This window comes from Panulirus ornatus, chromosome 3 (genome assembly GCF_036320965.1).
Source record: "Panulirus ornatus isolate Po-2019 chromosome 3, ASM3632096v1, whole genome shotgun sequence".
Lineage (NCBI taxonomy): Eukaryota > Metazoa > Arthropoda > Malacostraca > Decapoda > Palinuridae > Panulirus > Panulirus ornatus.
The window spans coordinates 66,527,521-66,552,102 of record NC_092226.1 but is presented as its reverse complement, the minus strand read 5'-3'; the positions used below and the strand labels follow the sequence as shown (position 1 = coordinate 66,552,102).

At 39.8% G+C, this 24,582-nt stretch overlaps 1 protein-coding gene across 1 annotated transcript in view; it reads left to right on the top strand.

Moving 5' to 3' along the window:
- The window catches only part of tefu (Serine/threonine-protein kinase tefu), a 307,455-nt gene that overhangs the window by 252,584 nt on the left and 30,289 nt on the right, over positions 1 to 24,582 (top strand). Inside the window, exons 49-53 of the mRNA XM_071688722.1 lie at positions 3,801 to 4,002; positions 7,203 to 7,329; positions 7,478 to 7,608; positions 13,329 to 13,481; positions 21,916 to 22,170. Of these exons, the coding sequence (XP_071544823.1) occupies positions 3,801 to 4,002; positions 7,203 to 7,329; positions 7,478 to 7,608; positions 13,329 to 13,481; positions 21,916 to 22,170 (868 nt within the window). The remainder of the gene's footprint in view (positions 1 to 3,800; positions 4,003 to 7,202; positions 7,330 to 7,477; positions 7,609 to 13,328; positions 13,482 to 21,915; positions 22,171 to 24,582) is intronic.

Below are 24,582 nucleotides of genomic sequence, written 5' to 3'. Positions count from 1 at the left end.
ACCTAACAGAGTGCCCAGAACAATCACAGTCTGCCTCATAACAAGAAGCACCTACACAGTGAAAGAAAGATCCTACTCTCTCAGTATGCTCGGCACTCATTTTTTTGCAGTAACACTAGAGCCTTCCCTTCTAAACCACTGCATAACCAGTTATCTCCTAAATAGAAATGAAAGTCTTACCCCTACACTTCAGCAACTTAGGCTCACATTTGTCAAAACATATACTTAAAGAAATGACCCAACACCCATCAAATAACCAGCCTTTCGATTCAGTCTTTTAAACCACCAGGTTTTACCATACACTGCTATAATCCTGGCATGTACTATGAAACAATGGCATGTATTGGTTAGGTTTGAAAAATGTGTCTGTTGGAATAAACACATGATGGTCTTGGAATCCGAATTGATAGATCGTGACCATTAACTTTTATGTGTAAGGTTTATCACAACTAGATTGTTGAATAATGGAACCATGTGAACACACATTCTTATATCTGTAGAGCCTGTTTAAAAGGTTACAGATGGTTGAATGGAAGCTTTAGGAACAAAGTCAGTTGATGTTGAAATAGGTGAGGACCTTCTTGTTGATGCTGAGATGCCAGATTTCAAAGTACCTGTTTTTGGGGAATTGAATGATGAACTAGATTGCTTTGTTTGCTGCAGTTGTTGAGTGTGTCACTTATCAGACTTAGCATTGCAAGATCTCATCAGAGCATTTCAGGAAATGAAATGATGGTTTCAAAACTAAGGACACTGGTGTATTATTTTATATGTTCAATTCGCTCATCGTGCAAGCCATTTGTTTGCATTTATTCTTTAACCTTCCGGTGTGCTACCTGGCAAAATCTCATGAACATTGAGGACAGGGTCAATAGGTATCAGGTCAGTGGATATTTGAAAATGTTCTATGCAGCTTCATCAAAACAGAGTAACAGCATTGATAGCTGATATTGTGCCTCACATGACTTTCCTTAAGAATAAATTTCATGGAACATTCCTCCTGTTGCTTGATGTTCTCGACATTATTGGGTACTTCTCGTCAAAGAGATGGTATCGAGTTGGAGGTGCTGGAATGGGGATCTTGGGAGCTAGTTATTGAGTGTCTGTGAGGGTCAGTGGTCATTTTCTTTATACTTCATAGGAACATAACCTCTTGGCCCCTGTATGATGAACTGTTGCGCAATTTGATGTGTATGTTTTTCCTACAAAAATCAGCAAAAGAAGTCATACGTGTACATCTGTAGTCTGAAATCATGAATAAAATCTGTTACACACATAAGCTTGACAGGACCATTAAAGTGTGAAGGTTTAATGAGTCCTTGGGTATAGGTTGTATTTGGGGCCCTTACATATTTTATAAAAGCATGAAAAGTTGTAAGCAGTTTGACAAAACCTCATTATCTTACTGCATACAGTGTTATTATTTATGTTGTATGATATTGCCTTTATTTTACTAGTTTTACAAACCATAGTTATTTTTATTAGATTAAGTGGTGGGGCCTCTCTAAGGCCTATACTTAGACCCAGGCCTAGGTTGCCTTTTGTTAATCTCCTACTGAAGATGTGGCTAGAAGGACCCAAGTACTCTTTCAGAAGCAAAAAAGTTTGATGATCAAATGTGATTGACTGATGACTTTATTTACCTCTTAATAGTTAAAAAGGTTTCTAAGCTAAAGGAAAATGGTCTTAGGGTGAAATTCATATCATTATCGAAAAATATGAAACTGAAGTCTATTTTTGCCATGTTTGTCAATTTATTACCTTGAATGTGGTCAGAACAAGTCATTTTGACATGTCCAGGTATAGCAATGGGCAAAAGTACAAGAAACCACAAGTCAACATATATCATGATTGCCCAAGTAAGGTAAAGTTTTTCTTCAGTGTGACAGACATGTTTCTTAATCTTTGAACAATTAATTGGTTAATGAACATTTTTTTTTTTTTTTTTTTTTTTTTTTTTTTTTTTTCACTGTCTCCCGCGTTTGCGAGGTAGCGCAAGGAAACAGACGAAAGAAATGGCCCAACCCACCCCCATACACATGTATATACATACGTCCACACACGCAAATATACATACCTACACAGCTTTCCATGGTTTACCCCAGACGCTTCACATGCCCTGATTCAATCCACTGACAGCATGTCAACCCCGGTATACCACATCGATCCAATTCACTCTATTCCTTGCCCTCCTTTCACCCTCCTGCATGTTCAGGCCCCGATCACACAAAATCTTTTTCACTCCATCTTTCCACCTCCAGTTTGGTCTCCCACTTCTCCTCGTTCCCCCCCACCTCCGACACATATATCCTCTTGGTCAATCTTTCCTCACTCATTCTCTCCATGTGCCCAAACCATTTCAAAACACCCTCTTCTGCTCTCTCAACCACGCTCTTTTTATTTCCACACATCTCTCTTACCCTTACGTTACTTACTCGATCAAACCACCCCACACCACACACTGTCCTCAAACATCTCATCTCCAGCACATCCATCCTCCTGCGCACAACTCTATCCATAGCCCACACCTCGCAACCATACAACATTGTTGGAACCACTATTCCTTCAAACATACCCATTTTTGCTTTCCGAGATAATGTTCTCGACTTCCACACATTCTTCAAGGCTCCCAGGATTTTCGCCCTCCCCCACCCTATGATCCACTTCCACTTCCATGGTTCCATCCGCTGCCAGATCCACTCCCAGATATCTAAAACACTTTACTTCCTCCAGTTTTTCTCCATTCAAACTTACCTCCCACTTGACTTGACCCTCAACCCTACTGTACCTAATTACCTTGCTCTTATTCACATTTACTCTTAACTTTCTTCTTTAACACACTTTACCAAACATATATGCATCAAAATTTACATTTTGAATTTATTTATGTTACTTGTGATAGAAAAACAAGACAATGTAGCCTATCCACTAAAATTATGCCTGCTTTGGACTTTTTATCTCATCATCTCATCATTACTATACTTATACTACATTTTGACATCCTTGTGTCAAAAATATATACTTGAAATGTTCATACTACTTGTAAAACACATTCCATGAATCTTTCCACCTGTGTCATTTTTGTGTAGGACCTTTCATGTACCTATTTCTGTTGCTTGCCATCCATCTTAAGTATGTCACCTATCAAAAACAAAATCTTCCATAGATTGACACCACATGTTGTCTTTACAGTTTTCAGTATAGAGTACCCTTCCTTTCTTATGACATGAAACTGAGCAATTTATACAGTAATAGCAATTTTTAGTTATTTTAGACTTAAACTCGAGTTTTGTAATTCAGAATCTTAATCTTACATATCTGTAGCCACTAACTTTATATCTTTGACCAGGATTCCCAAACCATCCTTTCCATAATCTTGTGCACTTTTCTCCCACTAACTCCATTCCATTCAGAAGTCCCTCTGCCCCTCAACTTCAAACTTTTTTTATGGTTTTCCATATTAACACCCACTCACCTGACTTGAAATTATTTTAGATGTAACCCACTACTCTCTGTAAGATCTAAATACTCCAAAATTTACCTTTGACATTTTCTTCACAATGCCACATTTTCATTTGTATGGGAATTTCTTATTCAGTGAAATAGTACATCGAGTGCATATATGATCATGAAATTGATCACTGCTCTATATCTGCTCTAAGAGTATTTTGGTCCATTCTTTCATATTAGTAGAGGTCTGATTATTTTACTGTAAGTTAGATTTTTAGATATGGAACATTTTGGCAGTATCTTATGTACTCATTATTTTCTCTAATGTTAGTACAAATATCTAATTACAGGAAAGTCACAATCTTGGAGAAGAATGTTGGGATAGACTGCAGTGTTTTAAGTGACCTAGAAAAAGAACAACAGGATTACATTTATTTGGCTCTTAAAAATTACCTTAAATGCCTTCTAGTCTCGAACAAACATGACCTTCACATTTATCGAGTTGTTGGACTGTGGCTAGAGAATCTTACTGAGGAGAAAATCAGTAATCTGGTTAGTATAACAACATTTATTCAAGTGAAATATAAGGGGACTTTGTTTATGTTATTCTTTTTTGGAGTGAAAATGGAAATGATGTATGCAGTTTATGGGAGGGCATGGAAGGAGTTGTGATATGGGTGAGAATGAGTGAAAATTATTGGGGAAAAGGTAAAGAAGGTTGTGTAATTCTGCTATCACCAAAAGTTTGGGGGGGTATGGATGGAATGGATCAAGAATAGTGTGGGTGAAAGGATAAGGAAACATTGGGATTATGAAGCATGCATGGGTATGTACATGTATGTGTCTGTTACTATGAAGACTGTACTAGGTAAGGATGAAATGAAGCTTTTCTGGAGAAATTTGAATGACTGTGTAAATGGTTTTGAGAATGAGAGAAATGTGGTTGTATTAAGGGATATGGATGCGAAAGTGAAATGTAATGAAATTGGTGATATAGTTGGTAAATGAAGTGCCTAAAGTAAATGAGACTGGAAGCTGTCTTGTGGATATTTGCGCTGAGAGGAGTTCATTCCTTGCTAAGACCTTTTTTTTTGAGCACAAGATGATCCACTGATAAACATGGATGAGGAATGATAGAAAAGAAGAGAAAGAGGCTTTGAATGACTATGTGGCAGTGGATGAAAAATTGAGAAAGGCTATGCTGGGTGCTATAGTCATGAAAAGTTTTTTTTGGAGACTGACCATTTCACAGGTCTTGTGAGGATGAGGATTATGGAGAAGTGAAGGTATGGTGTAGAGAAGAATGGAGAGGTAAAAGTGTTGGCAAGCGAGAAGATGAATTAGAATTTTTTTTTATCACCATTTCCTGCATCAGCGAGGTAGCACCAGGAAACAGACTAAGAATGACCCATCTCTTATATACACATATGTCTACATAAACGCCCATACACGCACATACATATACATATCAGCATATACACATATTTATTTATTTATTTATTATACTTAATCGCCATCTCCTGCATCAGTGAGGTAGCGCAAGGAAGCAGACAAGGAATGGCCCAACCCACCCACATACACAGAGATATATATATATAGACCTGTATACATATTCATACTTGCTTCCTTCTTCCATTCCCGTCACCACCCCACCACACATGAAATCGCATCCCTCTCGAGCAAGGTAGCACCAAGAAAAGACAAAAAAGGCCACATTCTTTCACACTCAGTCTCCAGCTGTCATGTTTAATGCACCAAAACCACAGCTCCCTTTCCACATCCAGGCCTGACAGACCTTTCCATGGTTTACCCCAGATGCTTCACATGCCCTGGTTCAATCCATTGACAGCACGCTGGCCCCAGTATATCACATTGCTTCAGTTCACTGTATTCCTTGCACATCTTTCACCCTCCTGTATGTCTAGGCCCCCATCGCTCAAAATCTTTTTCACTCCATCCCTCCACCTCCATTTTGGTCTCCCACTTTTCCTTCCCGCCACCTCTGACACATATATCCTCTTTGTCAGTCTTTCCTCACTCATTCTCTCCGTGTGTCTAGACCATTTCAATACATCCTCTTCTGCTCTCTCGACCACACTCCTTTTATTACCACACAACTCTCTTACCCTTTCATTACTTTCTCAGTCAAACCACATCACACCACATATTGTCCTCAAACATTTCATTTTCAACACATCCACCCTCCTCCACACAACCCTATCTACAGCCCATGCCTTGCAACTATATATCATTGTTGGATTCAATATTCCCTCAAACATATCCATTTTTGCTCTCTGAGATAACATTCTCTCCTTCCCCACATTCTTCAACGCTCCCAGAGAGATGAAAGCAAAACTAGGGAAAAGGGGTGCAGAGATGGAGTGTGGTGGTGAAATATGGTGGCTAGAAGCAATCCTGTTTGCAGATGATACTGTGTTGTTTGTGGAGAGTGAAGAGGAGTTGCAGAAGGTTGTAAGTGTGTTTTATGATGTGTGTAAGCATCAGAGATTGAAGGGAAATGCAAGTAATAGTAAAGTAATGGTGTTCGAAAGGAAATGAAGGGAAAAATATAGATTTTGTAAAGCCATATAGAGTGAAAGAAGGAAGTTTACTAAATTGTTCTGTGGATATGGTAGATAAAGACTGGAAGGAGGGAATTTAAGTAACAGGGAGCTGTCTTGGGTAAGTGTGGTGATATGGAAGGAGAGATAAGGGAGAAAGCAGTACAGGATAGAAGAGTGAATAGAATTATGAAGGGTAGAGATGTCAGTATGGAAGCGAAGATATGATTAGTGACAGCATAGTCATCCCAACTCTGACGTATACAGCCGAACCATGGATGTGGAATGAAGCACAGAGGTCAAGAATCTAGGTTTTGGAAATGAGCTATTTGAGAAGGGCCTGTGGTGTGACCAGTTGGAATGAAGAAAGAAATGTAAGGGTGTATGGAAGATGTGGTATGGCAAGGAACGCAAAGAGAGTGAACTGTGGAATGGTAGAATAGATGAAACTTGATACTTTGTTGTGGTTTGAGTGTGTGGAAAGAATGCAAGGCTGGGAGTTTACAAGGAGAGTGTATAATAGTACAATTAAAGTGGTAGTTGTAAGTGGAAGACCAACTCTGACATGGGCAAATAGGCTGGAGAAACACTGCAGGGAGAGAAACAGAGGACCTGGGACCTGGATGGAAGGTGTTCCACCTCAGTAACTGATGCTTCTTTAAGGGATACACCTACTTAATGCTCTCTGAGGTCACATCTGTTATCATTTTAGCTGTAATTCAAGTAGGAAAACGTGTCATGTTTAGAAAATAATGGTGTGTGCGAGGGAGGCACGTAAGGACAGGTAAGTGGAGAGACTTTTTACCATGGCCATCCTTTGATGGGAGTTCCGAAAGGGAACTGGCATCAGAGCCGTATAGAGATAAATTCTTTTTAGTAAGATACTTACCGCTTATGCACTTGAAGCATAGATTGCAGAACAATTGATATCAGTTACCAGTAAAAGCACTCCCAGGAGAGAAATGTTCTGTCTTCCGTTAATGGTTAATTTCTTGCTCTTACACTGCAACCACCTGATTACTTCACATATTTATTGTATATAGCTAATTAGTCATTTTAGGGGTCATCATCTTTTAAAAGTTTTGCAGCAGGCATCTATGGTTGAATCAAATTCATGGTTATCTTTAGTTCCTGTACACCTCATTATAGAAAGAAATCTTTTTCAACCAGAATTCCTTTTTCTTGGCACAGGTTTTAGAATTTGGTGATAGGATGAAGAGCTATCAGTTTGTTCCTCTGCTGTATCAGCTTTCTGCCAGGCTAAGCTGTCAGAGAGATCATCAACAGACATTCCCAGCAGTCCTCCTACACTTGTTAGGTAAGTTATGTAAACATAGGTATATGTATATAACCCATTGTTTTTCATTTACCATCCCCTCACCCAGTTTGTAAGAAAAACAAAATATTTGATCATAAACTTTTATTGATTCATTCTTTTACTTCTCAATGTAATTTTGACTTTGCAGAGCGAGTATGCCTGGAACATCCTCACCATGGTTTGCCTGTTATCTTTGCTCTTGCTCATGCCCATGCAGATGATGAGATATTGAAAGCTGGCAGTAAAACCAAAAAGAAGAGGGATGCAGTAATTGAAGAGGTGAGGAGTATGATTACACTGCGTTAAAATTCTTCATTTCAGAGAAAACCTTTGCTCACAGATTCATCATACTTAATGGTTGGATGAATGTAAGTTTGAATTACACAGTTGAAGTTCCCAGCATCATCAGACAACCACATTTGCAGTAAAACAGAACAAGTTGAAACACTGGCCTAACACCCATGCACAGTAACCTACTTATAAGATAATCTTGCCCATGCTTGGGGTTTGTTGTAACCTTGTGGCATGAAAGAGCCTTGCTGTACTATTTTTCTTTGGATAAGTTTATCAGCAATCAGGTCTTTGTGTTTTATGTATGAAACTAACAACAATCTGTGTAAAATTGGTTTTTGCTTCATGTAGAATCAAGGAAAAATGTATTTTTGACAGTGTGAAGTCACAAGTTCAGAAAAAACAAAAGAAGATATTTGATGGTGTGAAGTTCCATGCCTTTATTTGAAGCACTGATACCTCTCATATATGTGGTTCATGCCATTTCTAGAATAATGCACATGGTCCATTTACACCTTTTTTTAAGTTACATATTAAATTTGGAATAATGCCACCCTGAAGGATCTAGCTGCAAAGTGGGTGGAACCAGAATTAGGAAGGTTAGTAGTAAAGCAGATGGTTGACAGATGTAAATTACTGATTACTTTGGCTTGGAAGAAGATCATACACCAGTTAAGGAAGAAATGCATATTAAAAGATTGCTGGGCCTGCCAGAAGCAATTTTTGTGGTAAAGGAAAGGAGAAGAATAGAATGCTATTTATAACCAAGAAGTAAGAGGATAACGAGTTATGATTATATTTGACTTGGAGTCATCAAGCCAGGAGGGACTTAGAAAAGCTAAGAATCCTAAAGGCTTTGTGGAATTGATTGGGTATTTATGTAATGTGACAAATTTAGAATTGCAGAGAGGGCAGGAGTGTCAGGAGATGGGTAAAGTCAGACAGAAAGTAATGTATTCATTGTTGAAGGATTAGTAGTTAGCAGTAAGAAGGATATATAGTTAATGTTAAAGACCTGGTTTTCAAGGAATGAACAAGAGAAGGTACATCTGATTTTATTGGAGCCATGGAAAGTAAGGTTACTTAAGAGGGGTACATAACAACAAGAAAGGAAAGAGAAGTTAAAGGTGGGGGGATTAAAAGAGAGCCTGAAGTTTCAAGAGATAGTGGATGTCTCATTCAGACATTACATAATGGGAATATTAAGTGTTAGAAAGGAGAGCATAGTGATGGTATTAGTATATAATCCTCCAAAGAATTGCAGTGAACCAGAACATATATACGATAATGATAATGAGGGGACAGTCAGGATAGCACATGATGCATGGAAACACTCACTTCATAGAAATGGTAAAGATAATGAAGGATTTCAATGATAAAGAGATAGACTAGGATGATTTAGTTTCTGATGGTGATAGGGATTCATGGAGACTCAAGTTTTTAGTGTTTGCAGGAACATTTCCTCTACCAGTATTTCATGGAGTGTACTAGGATGAGAGGGACTTGTACAACATCATTACCAGATTTTATCTACTCCCATACTAGCATGGATATTGAGAACAGTATTTACAATTCACCAGTTAGGAGTGATCATGTAATACTCAAGTTTGGGTATGTGTTAAAAGAGGAGAGGTGAGATGGAAAGTAAAGTAGAGATTTTTTTTTTTTTTTTTTTGCCGCTGTCTCCCACGTTTGCGCGGTAGCGCAAGGAAACAGACGAAAGAAATGGCCCAACCCACCCCCATACACATGTATATACATACGTCCACACACGCAAATATACATACCTACACAGCTTTCCATGGTTTACCCCAGACGCTTCACATGCCCTGATTCAATCCACTGACAGCACGTCAACCCCGGTATACCACATCGATCCAATCCACTCTATTCCTTGCCCTCCTTTCACCCTCCTGCATGTTCAGGCCCTGATCACACAAAATCTTTTTCACTCCATCTTTCCACCTCCAATTTGGTCTCCCACTTCTCCTCGTTCCCTCCGACACATATATCCTCTTGGTCAATCTTTCCTCACTCATTCTCTCCATGTGCCCAAACCATTTCAAAACACCCTCTTCTGCTCTCTCAACCACGCTCTTCTTATTTCCACACATCTCTCTTACCCTTACGTTACTTACTTGATCAAACCACCTCACACCACACATTGTCCTCAAACATCTCATTTCCAGCACATCCATCCTCTTGCGCACAACTCTATCCATAGCCCACGCCTCGCAACCATACAACATTGTTGGAACCACTATTCCTTCAAACATACCTATTTTTGTTTTCCGAGATAATGTTCTCGACTTCCACACATTCTTCAAGGCTCCCAGGATTTTCGTCCCCTCCCCCACCCTATGATCCACTTCTGCTTCCATGGTTCCATCCGCTGCCAGATCCACTCCCAGATATCTAAAACACTTTACTTCCTCCAGTTTTTCTCCATTCAAACTTAGCTCCCAATTGACTTGACCCTCAACCCTACTGTACCTAATTACCTTTCTCTTATTCACATTTACTCTTAACTTTCTTCTTTCATACACTTTACCAAACTCAGTCACCAGCTTCTGCAGTTTCTCACATGAATCAGCCACCAGCGCTGTATCATCAGCGAACAACAACTGACTCACTTCCCAAGCTCTCTCATCCCCAACAGACTTCATACTTGCCCCTCTTTCCAAAAACTCTTGCATTCACCTCCCTAACAACCCCATCCATAAACAAATTAAACAACCATGGAGACATCACACATCCCTGCCGCAAAGCTACATTCACTGAGAACCAATCACTTTCCTCTCTTCCTACACGTACACATGCCTTACATCCTCGATAAAAACTTTTCACTGCTTCTAACAACTTGCCTCCCACACCATATATTCTTAATACCTTCCACAGAGCATCTCCATCAACTCTATCATATGCCTTCTCCAGATCCATAAATGCTACATACAAATCCATTTGCTTTTCTAAGTATTTCTCACATACATTCTTCAAAGCAAACACCTGATCCACACATCCTCTACCACTTCTGAAACCACACTGCTCTTCCCCAATCTGATGCTCTGTACATGCCTTCACCCTCTCAATCAATACCCTCCCATATAATTTACCAGGAATACTCAACAAACTTATACCTCTGTAATTTGAGCACTCACTCTTATCCCCTTTGCCTTTGTACAATGGCACTATGCACGCATTCTGCCAATCCTCAGGCACCTCACCATGAGATATAATTGCAAAAACCGCACAAACCTCAATCATTTCTGTGGTAATGTATATTGAAAGATGGAATTCGGTATACAGGGACCAGGACCTAGTGTTTAGAAATTTTGTGAAATTTACAGTAAAGGAGTAAAGACTTGGGAACCAAAAACCCTTGATATATAGGGAACAGTATGAAAAAGGAAGGAATGCTTTGATCAAAGATGTCATAAAGCATAAGAACTGTAAGATGTGCAGTGGCAAAGATATAGATGGCAATCTAGCCAGCCAGCATTTGCAAAATATGAGAAAGCACAGAACGAGTATAGCAGGATAAGAAAAAGAGGAACAAAGAAACATTAGAAATAATATTGTGGACAGGGCCGGTGAAAATTCAAAACTTTTCCTTAAATTCATTAGGAGTCGGTTGTTAGCAAAGGAGCAGCTGATCAGGCAAAGAGATTCAGAGAAAAAAATTGAAGAGGGTGATGTTTGACTATATCAGGAGCTGAATAACAAGTTAAAAGTATTTTCATGGTGGAAGACAGTATAGCCCCAACACCAGTGAGATGGAATGAGGAAGGGGTTTAGCAAATCGTTGTGATATCTAGAAAAGATGTTAACAAGGATTTCACCAGTACAAGGCTCATAGTTTTGATGAAATATATTTGCTGAAGATTTTTACAGATGTCATTGGAAAGTGGCTTAGTGTCACTGGAGTGGAAACAGTCAAACATCATACCTATACATAAGAAGATGAACTTTTAACCATTGTGAAACTACAGAATGGTCACACAAACAAAAATATTTGAGTAAATTTCTGAAGAAGTTTATTAGGAAGTGGATGGATAACTCTCAAATGGAGGATGAATTACCCAAATGAGAGACAGCAAGATTCAAGAGAAAGTAAGTCATGTAAGTAATCTTTTTGAGCTTTTCAAGAGAGCTCAGTTCTGGACAGAAGGGAGGGCTGGGTAAAATGTCTGTATCTGGACTGTTAAAAGGCATTTGAAAACATTATCTCATTGAGAGGGAGCAAAGGATTCATGTTAGAGGAGCCTTTTCCAGATGGGTTGAGGTGAAAAGCAGAGCACCACAGGGTTTGGTTCTGGGGCTCTTACTCTTCTTGATCTATATTGATGACTTGCTTGAGGGTACGGAATCCTACCTGAATGTGTTTCCAGATGATGCAATGGTCATGAGGGAAGTGAAGAGAGGAGGATTGCATCAGCTTACAAAGGGACCTAATCTGAAACATGGTTGATGAAATTTAGCCCCAGCAAATGTAAGTAATGATGATGGGACAAAGCAGAAGACAGCTTCAATATGATAATTACTTAGTAGGAAATAAGCTTTAGTGTTCTCTGTGTGAGAAGGACTTGGAAGTAGACATCATTCCCAATTTGTCGCTGGAGCCCCATATCAGAACTCTTTACCCCCTCCTGTCTTTTGCAATATCTGTGATTTGTCACTTTTTAAGACAGGTTTTTTTTTTTCACTTTCTCCAAAATTTGAAAATATTTTTTCCTTGTCTTTTTTCTGTTATTTTAATTTTTTTCCTTTTATTAACTTTCTTATATTTTCAAGAACCTTGGTGTGGCTTTTTGTCCTCAAATAAAAGAAAAACTGCTGGTAAACTCCAAAATTGCTTTCAAGTATATAAATAGGAAAATATTGTCTAAGTTATTTATATCCTTCATAAGGCCAGAGTTAGAATATGCTTCTCATGATTGGTCACCACATCCAGAGTAAGCAAAAAGAACTCTTAAAGAATGTCCAGAGCAGGGCAACAAAGTTCTGTCAGTCTGTATCTCTGATGCCCATTCCCCTTATAACTCTCAATAATGGGGTGGCCACAGAAAGTCTCCACTTATTCCTGTCCTTATGTGCCTTTCTCACATATGCCTTTCGACACATTCTTCCACCTCTTCCCTTCCTCCAGTTCTCTTCCACTCTATTTCCCCATGTCACATGCAGTCTTCTCACACTAACCCCTATAATCAGCTATCACACTCTCCTTGTAAGCTCCCTGGGCCGTTTTGACAACTGCCCGTACAACTTTCCGTACAACTTTGACAACTTTCTGTACACATTGAAGCTTTGGAACACTCTACCTTCTCATATCTTTCCCAATAACTATGATTTGGCACATTTCAAAAGACATGTTTCTCACTAGCTCCAAAATTTGTAAATACTTTCCCTTGTCTTTTCTTTTTCTGCAGCATAATTCTCTTATTTCGATTAAAACCCGGCCTTGATGTGAACTTTTGTCCATGACTGGAGCCTTAAAAAAAAAAAGAGGTCATATACTTCCCTTCTAAAACATTCTTTATATGACAATAATTCATCTGTATTTCATGTTTTGAGTTGTCAAGTACATTATAAATACTCATATTACACTGGTGCTCTTTACTGTATTTCATGTACTTTTCTTAAGGCTGAATATACATCAGTTTTTTGACATGATATAGGAACCATGAAATATTTCCATTATTTTGTTATAGGATCGTGTGCAAGCTGCTAAGATGCTGGTAAACCGCTTGAAGAGAACAGCAATTGCTGACCATGTTTTGGAGTTTGAGAAAGTTTCACTTGCCTACCTTACTTTAGCCAACTGCTGGGGCACCATGAATGTTAGATATCCTCCTGGAGAAAAGGTAATGTTGTCTTCAAAATTAGCATCTATTTTCCTGTTTATTTGCTTATGTGTTTGCAAGTCTTATATACTATACATCTGGTCATGTAAGACTGTTTTATATTTTCCTGCTGATTGGTTCTCAGTGAATGTAGGTTTGCGGCAGGGGTGTGTGATGTCTCCATGGTTGTTTAATTTGTTTATGGATGGGGTTGTTAGGGAGGTAAATGCAAGAGTTTTGGAAAGAGGGGCAAGTATGAAGTCTGTTGGGGATGAGAGAGCTTGGGAAGTGAGTCAGTTGTTGTTCGCTGATGATACAGCGCTGGTGGCTGATTCATGTGAGAAACTGCAGAAGCTGGTGACTGAGTTTGGTAAAGTGTGTGGAAGAAGAAAGTTAAGAGTAAATGTGAATAAGAGCAAGGTTATTAGGTACAGTAGGGTTGAGGGTCAAGTCAATTGGGAGGTGAGTTTGAATGGAGAAAAACTGGAGGAAGTGAAGTGTTTTAGATATCTGGGAGTGGATCTGGCAGCGGATGGAACCATGGAAGCGGAAGTGGATCATAGGGTGGGGGAGGGGGCGAAAATTCTGTGAGCCTTGAAGAATGTGTGGAAGTCGAGAACATTATCTCGGAAAGCAAAAATGGGTATGTTTGAAGGAATAGTGGTTCCAACAATGTTGTATGGTTGCGAGGCGTGGGCTATGGATAGAGTTGTGCGCAGGAGGATGGATGTGCTGGAAATGAGATGTTTGAGGACAATGTGTGGTGTGAGGTGGTTTGATCGAGTAAGTAACGTAAGGGTAAGAGAGATGTGTGGAAATAAAAAGAGCGTGGTTGAGAGAGCAGAAGAGGGTGTTTTGAAGTGGTTTGGGCACATGGAGAGAATGAGTGAGGAAAGATTGACCAAGAGGATATATGTGTCGGAGGTGGAGGGAACGAGGAGAAGAGGGAGACCAAATTGGAGGTGGAAAGATGGAGTGAAAAAGATTTTGTGTGATCGGGGCCTGAACATGCAGGAGGGTGAAAGGAGGGCAAGGAATAGAGTGAATTGGAGCAATGTGGTATACCGGGGTTAACGTGCTGTCAGTGGATTGAATCAAGGCATGTGAAGCGTCTGGGGTAAACCATGGAAAGCTGTGTAGGTATGTATATTTGTGTGTGTGGACGTATGTATATACATATGTATGGGGGGGGGGTTGGGCCATTTCTTTCGTCTGTTTCCTTGCGCTACCTCGCAAACGCGGGAGACAGCGACAAAGTATAATAAAAAAAAATAAAAATAGATCTAATTTTTGTCTCTGACTCTCTGTCTCTCATATTCACCATTTCCCGCATTAGCGAAGTAGCATTAAGAGCAGAGGACTGAGCCTTAGAGGGTAAATCCTCACTTGGCTCCTTTCTCTGTTCCTTCTTTGGGAAAAGTGAAAAACAGAAGGGGAAGATTTCCAGCCCTCCGCTCCCTCCCCTGTTAGTCGCGTTGCATGACACACAGGGAATATGTGGGAAGTATTCTTTGTCCCCTGTTCCCAAGAATAGATTATTATTTATATTATACTTGATTGCTGTTTCCCGTTAGTGAGGTAGCACCAGGAAGCAGATGAAGAATGGCCCATCCACTTGTATACACATATGTATACGTCAGTGCCCATATATGCACATGTAAATTTATTGTTTATTATACTTTGTCGCTGTCTCCTGCTTTAGCAAAGTCGCACAAGGAAACAGAGGAAAGAATGGCTCAACCCATCCACATGCACATGTTTATACATACATGCCCACACATGCACATATACATACCTATACATTTCAATGTATACATACATATACATACACAGACAAAATACATATATCCACATGTACATATTTATACTTGCTGCCCTTAGCCATTCCCGTCGCCACCCCGCCACACATGAAATGACAACCCCCTCCTTCTGCATGCGCACGAGGTGGTGCTTGGAAAAGACAGCAAAGGCCACATTTGTTTACACTCAATCTCTAGCTCATGTATAATGCACCAAAACCACAGTTCCCTTTCCACATCCAGGCATCACAAAACTTTCCATGGTTTACCCCAGACACTTCACATGCCCTGGTTCAATCCATTGACAGCACAGTGACTCCAGTATACCACATCGTTCCAATGCACTCTATTCCTTGCTCACTTTTCACCCTCCTGCATGTTCAGGCCCTGATCGCTCAAAATCTTTTTCACTTCATCCTTCCACCTCCAATATGGTCTCACACTACATATACATAGACATATACATATATATGCATGTACATATTCATACTTGCTTGCCTTCATCCATTTTTATCACTACCCCGTCCCACAGGAAACAGCATCGCTATCCCCTGCTTCAGCGAGGTAGCGCCAGGAAAACAGACAAAAAATGGCCATGTTCATTCACACTCAGTGTCTCGCTGTCAAATGTAATGCACTGAAACCACAGCTCCCTATTCACATCCAGGCCCCACAGACCTTTCCATAGTTTACCCCAGACATTTCACATGCCCTGGTTCAGTCCATTGACAGCATGTCGACCCCAGTGTACCACATTGTTCCAATCAGCTCTATTCCTTGCATGCCACTCACCCTCCTGTGTGTTCAGGCCCTGATTGCTCAAAATCTTTTTCACTCCAGCCTTCCATCTCCTTGTTCCCTCCTCCTATGACATATATCCTTTTTGTCAATCTTTCCTCACTTCCTCACTCATTTTCTCCATATGTCTAAACCATTTCAACACTCCCTCTTCTGCTCTGTCAACCACACACTTTTTATTTCAACACATCTTTCTAACCCTTTCATTAATTACTTGATCAAACCACCTCACACCACATATTGTCCTCAAACATTTCAATTCCAACACATCCACCCTCCTCTGTACAACCCTATCCATAGCCTATTCCTTGCAACCATATGATATTGTCAGAACTACAAATATGTACCCATATTTGTTCTCAAAGATAACGTTCTCTCTTTTCACACATTCTTCATTGCTCCTAGAACCTTCACCCCCTCCCACACCCTATGGCTCACTTTCTTTTCCGTGGTTTCATTCACTGCTGAGTCCTCTCCCAGATATCTAGAACACTTCAGTTCCTTCAGTTTTTCTCCATTCAAACTCACATCCCAACTGACATGCCCCTCAACCCTGCAAAACTTAATAACTTTGCTTATTCACATTTACTCTCAACTTTCTCATTTCACACTTTTTCTCAAATTCAGTCGGCAATACCTGCAGTTTCTCACTCAAAACAGCCACCAGTGCTGTATCATTGGCAAACATCAACTGACTCACTTCCCAGGCCCTCATATCCCAACAGACTGCAGAGTTGCTCCTCTCTCCAAAACTCATGCATTTACCTCCCTAACCACTCCAACCATAAACAAATTAAACAACCAAGGGGACATTACACACCCCTACTGCATACCAACCTTCACTGGGAACCATTGACTTTCCTCTCTTCTTACTCGTACACATGCCTTGCACCCTTGGTAAAAACTTTTCACTGCTTCTAGCAACTTACCTCCAACACCATATATTCTTAAGACCTTCCATAAAGCATCTCTATCAACCCTATCTTATGCCTTCTCCAGATCGATAAATGCTACATACAAATCCGTCTGTTTTTCTAAGTATTTCTCACATGTATTCTTCAAAGTAGATACCTGATCCACACATTCTCTACCACTTCTAAAACCACACTGCTTCTCCCAGTCTGATGCTCTGTACATACATTCACCCTCTCAATCATAACCCTCCTATACAATTTTCCAGGAGTACTCAACAAACTCATACTAATGTAGTTTGAACACTTGCCTTTATCTACTTTTCCTTTGTACAATTGTTTTATACATGCATTCCTGTAACACCAAGGCGCTTCTACAATCAGAAGAGGGGAAATGATGGATTCTTTTGGAGAGAAAAGTTCTTGAACAGTACTGTACTCCTTTCATCAACTGACTGTGGTACAAAATTGCCAAAAGTAAGTTTTCATTCATTGTGTAGCTTCATGCAATTGGAATCCAGTAAAACTTACTTTTATTTTTCATTGTTACTTCATTGGCATTAGCGAGGTATCACTAGGAACAGAAGAAGAAAGGCCGCATCCACTAGCATCCATTATCTAGCTGTCATATGTAATGCACCGAAACTACAGCCCCAATCACTGAAAATCTTTTGCTCCAACCTTCCATATCCAATTTGGTTTCCCCCTTCCCCTTGTTCCCTCCACTTCTGACAAATATATCCTCTTTTTCCTTTTTCAAGCTCTCCTTACTCATTTTCTTCTTGTATCCAGACCATATCAGCCTGCCCTCTTCAACTCTCTTAGCCACACTCCTTTTTCATTACCAACAAATATATCCTCTTTTTCAACCTCTCCTCACTCATTTTCTTCTTGTGTCCAGACCATATCACCCCACCCTCTTCAACTCTCTCAGCCACACTCCTTTTTCATTACCACACCTCTCTCTTACCATTTTATTACTTAGTCAAACCTCCTCACACCACATACTGTCTTCAGACATTTTCTTTCCAATACATTCACCCTCCCTACACATCCTTATCATTAGCTGATGCCTCACATTCATATGTCATTTGGACTACTGTACTTTCAAACATATCCATTTTCATGCCCCTAGATAATGACTACTCTTTCCACACGTTCTTCTCTGCTCCCAGAACCTTTACCTCCTCACCCACTGTGACTCATTTCTGCTTTCATGTTTCATTTGCTGCTATGTCCACTATCAGGTATCTAAAACTCTTTACATCCTCCAAATTTTATTAATTCAGACTTACTCCAATTAACCTTTTCCTCTACCCTGCAAACCATATCTCCTTGCTTTTATTCATCTATATGCTCAACTTCTTTTTTTGAAACTCCAACACGAACTTCTGCAGTTTCCTGCTCAAATTTGTCACCAGAGCTTTGTCATATGTAAATGACAGCTGACTTACTCTCCAGGCCCCAAAGTCTCATACAGACTGCACATTTACCCCTTTCTCCAAGACTCTTCCTTTTGCCCCTTTCTCCAAGACTCTTCCTTTTGCCCCTATCTCCAAGACTCTTCCTTTTGCCCCTTTCTCTAAGACTGTTCCATTTATGCCCCCCCCCCCCCCCCCCCCCCCCCCCCCCCCCCCTCTCTCTCTCTCTCTCTCTCTCTCTCTCTCTCTCTCTCTCTCTCTCTCTCTCTCTCTCTCTCTCTCTCTCTCTCTCTCTCTCTCTCTCTCTCTCTCTCTCTCTCTCTCTCTCTCTCTCTCTCTCTCTCTCTCTCTCTCTCTCTCTCTCTCTCTCTCTCTCTCTCTCTCTCTCTCTCTCTCTCTCTCTCTCTCTCTCTCTCTCTCTCTCTCTCTCTCTCTCTCTCTCTCTCTCTCTCTCTCTCTCTCTCTCTCTCTCTCTCTCTCTCTCTCTCTCTCTCTCTCTCTCTCTCTCTCTCTCTCTCTCTCTCTCTCTCTCTCTCTCTCTCTCTCTCTCTCTCTCTCTCTCTCTCTCTCTCTCTCTCTCTCTCTCTCTCTCTCTCTCTCTCTCTCTCTCTCTCTCTCTCTCTCTCTCTCTCTCTCTCTCTCTCTCTCTCTCTCTCTCTCTCTCTCTCTCTCTCTCTCTCTCTCTCTCTCTCTCTCTCTCTCTCTCTCTCTCTCTCTCTCTCTCTCTCTCTCTCTCTCTCTCTCTCTCTCTCTCTCTCTCTCTCTCTCTCTCTCTCTCTCTCTCTCTCTCTCTCTCTCTCTCTCTCTCTCTCTCTCTCTCTCTCTCTCTCTCTCTCTCTCTCTCTCTCTCTCTCTCTCTCAGCTGTTCATCATTCCATTTACATTGCTGAATATCTCATGCCCCCTTGATTATACCCTCACCTGCTACATTACCGTGGAGACTCAGGATCAACAAGGCAAGCAATAGGTGTTTTTGTACTACAGGAAGCACAGACTCCACCCTTGAAGCAGAAACTGTGATATAGAAATTATGGTTGGAGGTCTTATTGTCTGAGATCTGATAATGCAGAGATACAGTCTTGGACACTTGGATGATAGAGAGAAGTGAAAGATAAGGGGGAGGAGATAATCAGATGGTGCTGGAAAGAAGGAAGGGTAGAATTCTATCTATCTATATATTTGATGCCTCTTCCCTTTGGGCAAAAGAGTTTTCATAACTGGTCAACTCCAGTGCTGCTTCTTACCCTTTAATCCCTTAGTTAACTGGCCACTGGCATAGGGCAAATCTAGCACAGTGTTTGCAGAGGCTTTTATCTAATGCTCCCATCTAATGTTCCTACCTACTTCTACCTGATGCTTCTGTCTAATGTTCCCACCAACTACTTCTGTCAGTTGCTCCTACCGATTTTGTCAAGAGGCAGGGCGAGCACATAGCACTCGCCACAGAAAAATTTAGTCATAAAGAATGAGTTGTGTCGTCAAGCGTTACGTGTGACAAGAAGGGATTGTATACTCACGGACAGAAAGCCAGCTGTCCATGTGTGAGTGAGCTTGAAAGAAAAGACAGTTACTTAGGTCTCAGGAGTGCAACTTGACAGTCACTGAAGTGCTTGCTCATTTAAGGTTAGAGTTAGGAGTTGTGACTGAAGCAGAAATTGTTAGAAAAAGAGTCAGTTCTAGGAACCCTAGCCATGGAAGTGGGATGGATCCCAGTTGCATGATGATGGCCAAGTGGGCCCTGGGATCCGCCCAAACCCTTGACTGGTGGCCCCACTCCAAATCAGTGCAGGAGAGTTCTTAATGAGTATACTGCCATATATTGTACAGTTTGCAAGTAAGAAAAAATGGAACAAGAGATAGAGATGTATGTGAGTCATGTGTTGTCAAGTGTTGTATATGAGAAGAGAGTGTGGGAAGACTTTACATGCTTTATGATAGCTGAAGAGGATGAATCCTCATGGATGCACCTTATTTTGGGAAGTAAAGCAATGTTCTATCCCTCACTAGGCAAGTTCTTGCTCATACGCTTTGTAGGCTGTGCTTCAAGTAATGTTTCTCATCCTTCAGTATCTACTTTTCTTGGCAAAATCTTGGTTTCTGGTAATTAAGGTTAGTTTTGGGCTTCTTACAGACTCTTATTATTTTCCTAAAGGATGTGTCTCTACCATGATATCAGAACTATTTGTTTCTTGTCTAAATGTAAATATTTGAGTTGTTATATATCTCCCAGTACTATTTAGTAAGCTATCAATTTATCAGTCCCATAAACTGCAGCTTTATAAGCTGTTTACTGAATTAGGGTTTAAGTGATGCAGTATTGTGATACATCCATAAGTACTTTATCAGAAAGCTATTTTTCTTGTTTCTGTCTTTAATTACATTGTTTATCACACAAGGGCTCTTTTGCTCTTGACTGAATATACTGTATTATGGAATGAAGTTGCTTGGGCTGTATTTCCCATTATATTTTATTTTACCACAATTGCCTTTAGTTATACTTTGATATGGATAGAAGTTGAGCGAATGGCCTTCACCTACAGAGTACTGTAATACTTTTCCAAATGTCTAATCAAAGTTCCAGTGTTTCTACTAGTCTTAGGAAAAGGATGTTAAGAAAAACTTTGCTGATCTTTGGACAGGGCAAGCTTAAGGTATGCTACCACTCTTGAACTATTGGTTAACTTTGACCTATAAACTGGAATTATTCATCTCATCTAACTTGTAAATAGGTGACATCAGTATGTATTTCCCACCTCTGTTCTCTAGGCTATCAGTACACCAGTGTCATCAACAGCAGTGTTTAAGGTGTAATTTCCAGAATTTTCAGTTAGAACAATTTTTTTTTATATTCTAGACATTGATTACATTATTTGTTCCCAGGAGGTCACATTTGTACTTGATTGAATATATAAGGAATGAAGTTAGCTGGGCTGTTTCCCCCATTGTGTTTTGTTATTCTGATTTTACTTCAGAAACTTTCTGTTGTGGTTGATGGTCAAGTAGATGGTCTCCACCCCATATAGTGATATTTTGCCTTGTGATTGTTTCAGTGTCTGATTTTCTGTTAGGCTCAGAGAAAGGATGTTGAGCCAGAAAACCATTTTTGATCTTTATATAGATCCACCCATCTCGGCTTGCGTGAACATTGAGAATGAGCTCAAATAGTAGGGGGAGTGTTTGAAATGTGATAACAATCCTGATCAGTAGGATTAGGAATTGCATTTTGTTCAAATGGCAGTCTGTTGATTAAAGACCACTGGACATTCATTAATGTCTTTGTTTTTCTATGAATAACATTAGCTTGTATGAATCTGGTTTACTCAGAGTCCATGCCTCAGCTTTCCTAAGGTTTTAGAAAAAGAAAATTTTCTTCTTTCATTGTTGGTAGTTCAATATTATCAATATTGTTGATTTGGTACATCATTTTTTTTCCTTATTCAAAGATGGCGGGTGCATGCAAAATGGTTCTTAGAAATTGTATTCACTTATGATGTTAATAATGTTTCTGAACTTCTGTTATCAACAGGTCAAAATCCCAAGTACCCAGCCATTGTTCAGTCTCCACAATCTAAGATACACAGCAGCACTGACTCGTCCAATACAGCTTCAACCATCTACCCAGTATAACCCACCATTGATAGTTGGATGGGACAATGTATGTACCTTCGTTGGAGGCATTAATACACCAAAACGGCTGACACTGCAAACCTCAGATGGACTTAAGCAATTTGAACTCTTGAAAGGAAGGGACGATATTAGGCAGGATGCAGTGATGGAACAGGTAATCTTATGCTATACTCTGATTTCTTTTGGATTCTGTATTACTTTCCCAACATAGTTTTTGCTTTTTAATTCACACTGAATTTAGTGTGTAAAGAATAATTTGGAAGTGATTTCTAATTATGGAAGTGTTTGTGTCACAGTAACACAGTGGGCTCATGTTAAAGATGTGTGTGAATGATTACAGGAAAAATGTGTCCCACTGAATTGGGAATGGAGCACTAGAATGGTAATAGATATATTGAAATATCCCCAGAGCCCTCTTTTATGGGGCTCCTGCAGCCTGAGAACTTTACTCCAACTATTTTTTAACAGTTTCCTATAACATATCCAAACATTTATTTTCCTTCATGTTTCCCTCTTGTCTTATCTGTGTGGATTTTGTCATACCTGACTGGTCTTGGTACATACTCTTACATGAGTCCTTACGAGATTATTGTCCATTGTATTCATTGATAGGTTTGTATTAGGTTTCGTGTCTGATTTTCCTGCTTTTATTGAGACCTTTGTTTTTTCTTGGTTTGTATTAGCTATTCTGTCTGTCTAACTTTCCTGCTTTCTTTGAGACCTTTGTTTTTTCTTGGCTCTGGCAGTGCTAATGATCTTAAATTGATACCACAAAGCATTATTATAGGTTTTGGCTGTGCTAATGATCTTAAATTGATACCACATAGCATTACTATAGGCTTTGGCTGTGCTAATGATCTAAAATTGATACCACATAGCATTACTATAAGCAGTAAGTAGTTTACAAGTGCAAAATAGCCTCAGTCATGAGGAGAATTTAGATATACTGCTGACAATGAAAATGTTGCCTTTTGGTCACAGTAAAACTTTTTTTCCCCAATGCTTAGCCAGAGCCGCACTTTTATATGATTATTCTTAGTTAGACTTGTTCATTTACCCCTTGTTAGCCACTCTATCTTAATACAGGTTGAGTATCCCTTATCCATAATGCCTTGGATGAGATTTGTTTTGGATTTTGGAATATTTGCATATACATAATGAGATATGTGGAAAACAGGATGCTATGGAAGCAAACATGTTAGAGCTGAGACATACTTCAATGTTTTGACCATTCAGCAGTCTTCTTTAGGAGATATTGATTCCAGCCTTTGGCAGGATTATGTTCCCAGCAAGTGATGGTCACTCGGTTGGACACCTTGGTATGTTGCTCTGGGATTGAATCACTTGTCCTGCTGCCTCCACCTGTTCACAGCAAACTCCACTGTCTGACATGACCAGCAGATGAGCCCAGACATTTTGTTAATGCTGTTCTTATTCCCTTCCTCTAGGTAAGGCCTCACACTATCATTAAATGGTTCTTCACTTTGGCATCAACTGCTTCGTGATAGTGTGAGAGCTTACCCAGAGGAATGGATTAAGAACAACGTTAACACAAGGTCTGGGCTCATATACTGGTCATGTCAGGCAGCCAAAGTTGCTGTGAATGGGTGGAGGCAGCAGGACAAGCGATCCAATCAGAAAGCAACACACCAAGGCGTCCAACCAGATGACCATCACTTCCTGGAGAACGCAAGTCACGCCAAATGCTGGAATCATTATCTCCTGAGGAAGACCAATTAATGGTCAACATGTTGAGTTATGTCTCAATTCTAACCCATTTGTTTCCATACCATCCTGTTTTCCACATTTGTCATGATGGATAATAGACAATGAGATATCTTAGGGATGAGACATAAGTCGAAACACAAAATCCATTTGTTTCATATGCAACTTATACGCATAGCCTGAAGGTAATGTATAGAATATATTTTTATTTTGTGCATGAAACAAAGTTCATGCAAAACTGAACCATCAGATAGCTAAGGTGTCACAATGTCAGCCATCTGTGTGGACAGTCTGTTGTTAGAAGTGATAGTGATAAAATTTTCATTGGAGGATCCTTATGGGGCAGAATTAGTGTATGTATGGTGATAGAGATCGTGTATTAGAAGAGTGGTCTTGACAGTCGGGAACAAGTGCCTGGTGTTTAATTATTTGTTCGTCATTGTTAATTAGGGAAACAGAAAGGGCTGGGATCTACTGGGATCATCCTGAATTGAGCCTAACCAATTTTTCTGTTGTACATTGAAATTCCTGCATGGTGATTTTCATTGCATGGATCTGAAGTGAATAGTGCTTCACAGCAAGAGGTCAAATAGTTGAACAGTTGTACATAGTTGGAGCAATTAAGGGTAAAGTGTATGAAGCATAAAGCAAAGTCATAGAGGCTTGAGATATTTGTTGACATTCAGTTACAAGCTTTACAGAACTAAAGATGTTTCAGTTTAAAGATGAGAAAATCTAAGAAATGAATTAGTGTTGTTTCAGAAGGTCAAAAAAAGTATAGATATAGAGAAATTATAAGAAATGGAAAAAGTATGAATGTAGGGAAACATTGAATCATTGA